Genomic DNA, 3,052 nt, shown 5'->3' on the forward strand with positions numbered 1-3,052 from the left:
CCCGCTTTCCCTTCTTATTGAAAAATAATAATCCCGGTATTTGCACACCGCCTCCCAGGACCACGAGGCGGGATGAGGAGAGGCGGGCGCCCAGCGAGCCGCCGCGCGAGGTCCGAGGCGGGCCGCGGCTCCGAGAGCCCAGCTGCGGCTCCGAGAGCCCAGCGAACCCGATGCCCCGCGCTCGCCGAGGGACCAACGAGCAGACCGCGAGGTGGCTGCACGGCCACTCTGCCGGGGCCGGCGTGTCCTCGCCAGGAGCGGGGCAGGGGAGCCTCACGAGGGAGGTTCCCCTTCAACCGCCTCCCTAACGGGTGGGAGTGAGGCGCGGGTCCTCAGCTCCCCATCCATGCCCGGCCGCACCGCCCACTGCCCCGCGCGCCCTCCATCCTCCCACGCTCGCCATCTCTCCATCCCTCTCAGCAAGCAGACTGCTAATCGCCGCCACCGCTGCGGTTCACTGCGTGTGGCCCTCGGCCCAGCTTTCCGCATAGCTCCTCAGCCACCACACAACCCACCTGCCGACGCGGCCATTTCTCAATCGGCCCCGGTTCGAGCTATTTAAAGAGGAAATGTCATTTCGCTTCCCTCTCTCCCGGGTTCCGGCTCTTCCAAGCTCCCCTTAGCCAATGAGATGGACATTGAAGCCGGCTCCTCCCCTTGATTCTGAATTTCAGGCGTCGATTGGCCAGACCTCGCGCGTTCGCCGGTCGGGAAATGTAGTTTTGCAGCCTCCGCTTCCGCGTGGTCCGGCCTCGGCGGAGGCCCCAGCCGTGGACGTATATTGGCTGATTCGGGTGGCGGTGGAGCCCTGGGAGCCGGCCAGCCTGTGTCTGTGGAGCGCGCAGTGCCTGCCGGGAAATGCAGTCTTCTGGCTGAGGAGAGCTGTCATTCTGAGGGGCTCCAAAAGGGAAAGAATCAAATGTAAACCTCCACACTTTAGGCTTCTCTCCTGGCCCGGGCTCATTTTGTTCCTCAACCTTATTTTTAATTTTCTAGACATCCGTGCTCCCCCCGCCCCCGATATGTGAACGAGCTTTGTGTAATTGCTGGTAAACAGTAATATCTTGAAAATGGACAAAAGGGCTGTTGGCCAAAAAAGCGAAGGAAATCTGACACTCCCACCCTGAAGAAAAATATCAGAAGACCAAAAGACAACCCATGTTAGGAGTCACCAGTGACACCCAGTTGAAATGGCATCGTCTTGCCGGTGCTTGAGTTTCGAGAGATGAAATGGGTCTGGTCGTGGAGGTTGTTGAGGACCTTGAGCATTTCGGAGGAATTTGAGATACCAGCCTTATTGGGAAGAGTGGATAAGATACTAAAGCCCTAGGATTTCCTTTGAAAAACTGTTGGAGACATTACTGAGCCTCAAACTAAAGACGGTTAATGAGATTAATGAAGCCCTGGCTGTTGACTTACTGCAGATGGTGCATTAGACCCTTCAACTCTTGAGCACTTAGATCTCTCACTGGTAACATGAGAAAAGTATAGTTTTCTATGAATGTGATGTCTTTTCCTTATCTGTGTAGAAACATCTAAATGAATGCCTGGCACTATTAAAATGAAACTAAGGTGCAAACACTGGGAACGCTCTGCCTAAATCTTTGGAAGGCAAGGAAATAGTACTAGGGAGGGAGAGAGAGAGTAGGTTAACTCGTGCATATCACATTTCCAATACTGAAAAGATCTAAATATTGAATTTTGCTAAAAAAAATAAGAATCTTGGATTTTAATATGAGAGAATAAATAACAAAAAATCAAATTCTGTTTTCCAAGTTTGTTGAAAATGCTTATGCAAAGTAATAGAAAATGGCTTTTCCTCAGATCTAGGGTTTAAGGATATCAATATATACTTACTATTTCTCTATATGAAAACCCCAATTGTATAAATAACCAATAGTTTCAGTGTTGTCCCTGTCCTTGACCCTAGTGTTATGAACCACCCATTTCTCTGCTCCACCAGCATTCCCTTCTATGCCCCCCTACTCCCTTCCAACACCTATCTCCTGCTATCCAGGCCTTGATCTGATAGCTTTTATCTCAAGCTTTATGGGCTTCTGTGATTCCAAACGCTTCGAACCTCTTCCAGTTTCTTATACTGTGGCCAGTATCTCTTGAGTTAAGGGGTCTATAACTCCAAATATATACAAGGTACTGATGTTAGGGAAGGCTTCCTATCACAGAAGGTTCTGAAGAAAAGCCCTTTCTCTTAATTTTCTGCTCCAGGCTTGAATTCTTGTGGCTTACGGCTTCTTTCCTTCTATTTGCATCACATTGTACTCTCAATGTTTCCCAAGGGAGGGTGATATGTCCTGAGGGTCTCAGGGCCTGAGACACCAAAGATTGCAGACTCCACCTTGATCCATAGACACCTGTTTGGTGGGGGGAAGATGAGTCCCCACCTCCTGGGCCCCCTTTTCCCTCCTGAAATCCTCTTCCATGCTGCACTCAGTCTCCCAAACTTGCCCCAAAGATAACAGACTCCTCCTTGATCCTCACTAGTGTGCTCACCAAGTTTCATAAAGAAATCTGGAGGACAACTACTTGGCCAAACAACTGGAAGAGCTCTATATCTGTTCCGGTTCCAAAGAAAGGAGATCCGCGAGAGTGTGGAAATTATCGAACAAGATCTTTACTATCACATGCAAGCAATATTCTGAAAATTATCTAAAAACAACTGGAACAGCACATCAGTGAACTGCCAGCAGTGCAGGCAAGGTTTAGAAGGGGTCATGGTATGTGGATAGTATAGGTTAGGTGGATCTTGGCTAAGAGCAGGGAGTACTAGAGGAATGTCTATCTGTGTTTTTTGATTATGTAAAGGCCTTTGATTGTGTGGATCACAAGGAAGTGCGGCTAAGTCTGAGAGAAGAATGGGAATCCAAGAACACTTGATCGTGGTAATGTGAAACCTATACTTGGACCAGGAGGCAATTGTCAGAACAGGATAAGGAAACACTGCATGGTTCAAAATTGGGAAAGGTGTACACCATGGATGTTTTCTATCTCCATACCTTTTCAATCTATATGAAGAACAGATTATCTTGGAGGC

The 3,052-nt window shown here is 49.0% G+C and overlaps 1 protein-coding gene across 1 annotated transcript in view; it reads right to left on the reverse strand.

The window, feature by feature from the left end:
* The window catches only part of KBTBD8 (kelch repeat and BTB (POZ) domain containing 8), a 24,409-nt gene extending 23,826 nt beyond the window's left edge, over positions 1-583 (reverse strand). Inside the window, exon 1 of the mRNA XM_006895953.1 lies at positions 516-583. Within this exon, the coding sequence (XP_006896015.1) occupies positions 516-531 (16 nt within the window). The 5' untranslated portion in view covers positions 532-583. The remainder of the gene's footprint in view (positions 1-515) is intronic.
* Between the last annotated feature and the right edge of the window lie 2,469 nt (positions 584-3,052).

This window comes from Elephantulus edwardii, unplaced genomic scaffold (assembly GCF_000299155.1).
Source record: "Elephantulus edwardii isolate Elephantulus edwardi_28Jun2011 unplaced genomic scaffold, EleEdw1.0 scaffold00177, whole genome shotgun sequence".
NCBI lineage: Eukaryota > Metazoa > Chordata > Mammalia > Macroscelidea > Macroscelididae > Elephantulus > Elephantulus edwardii.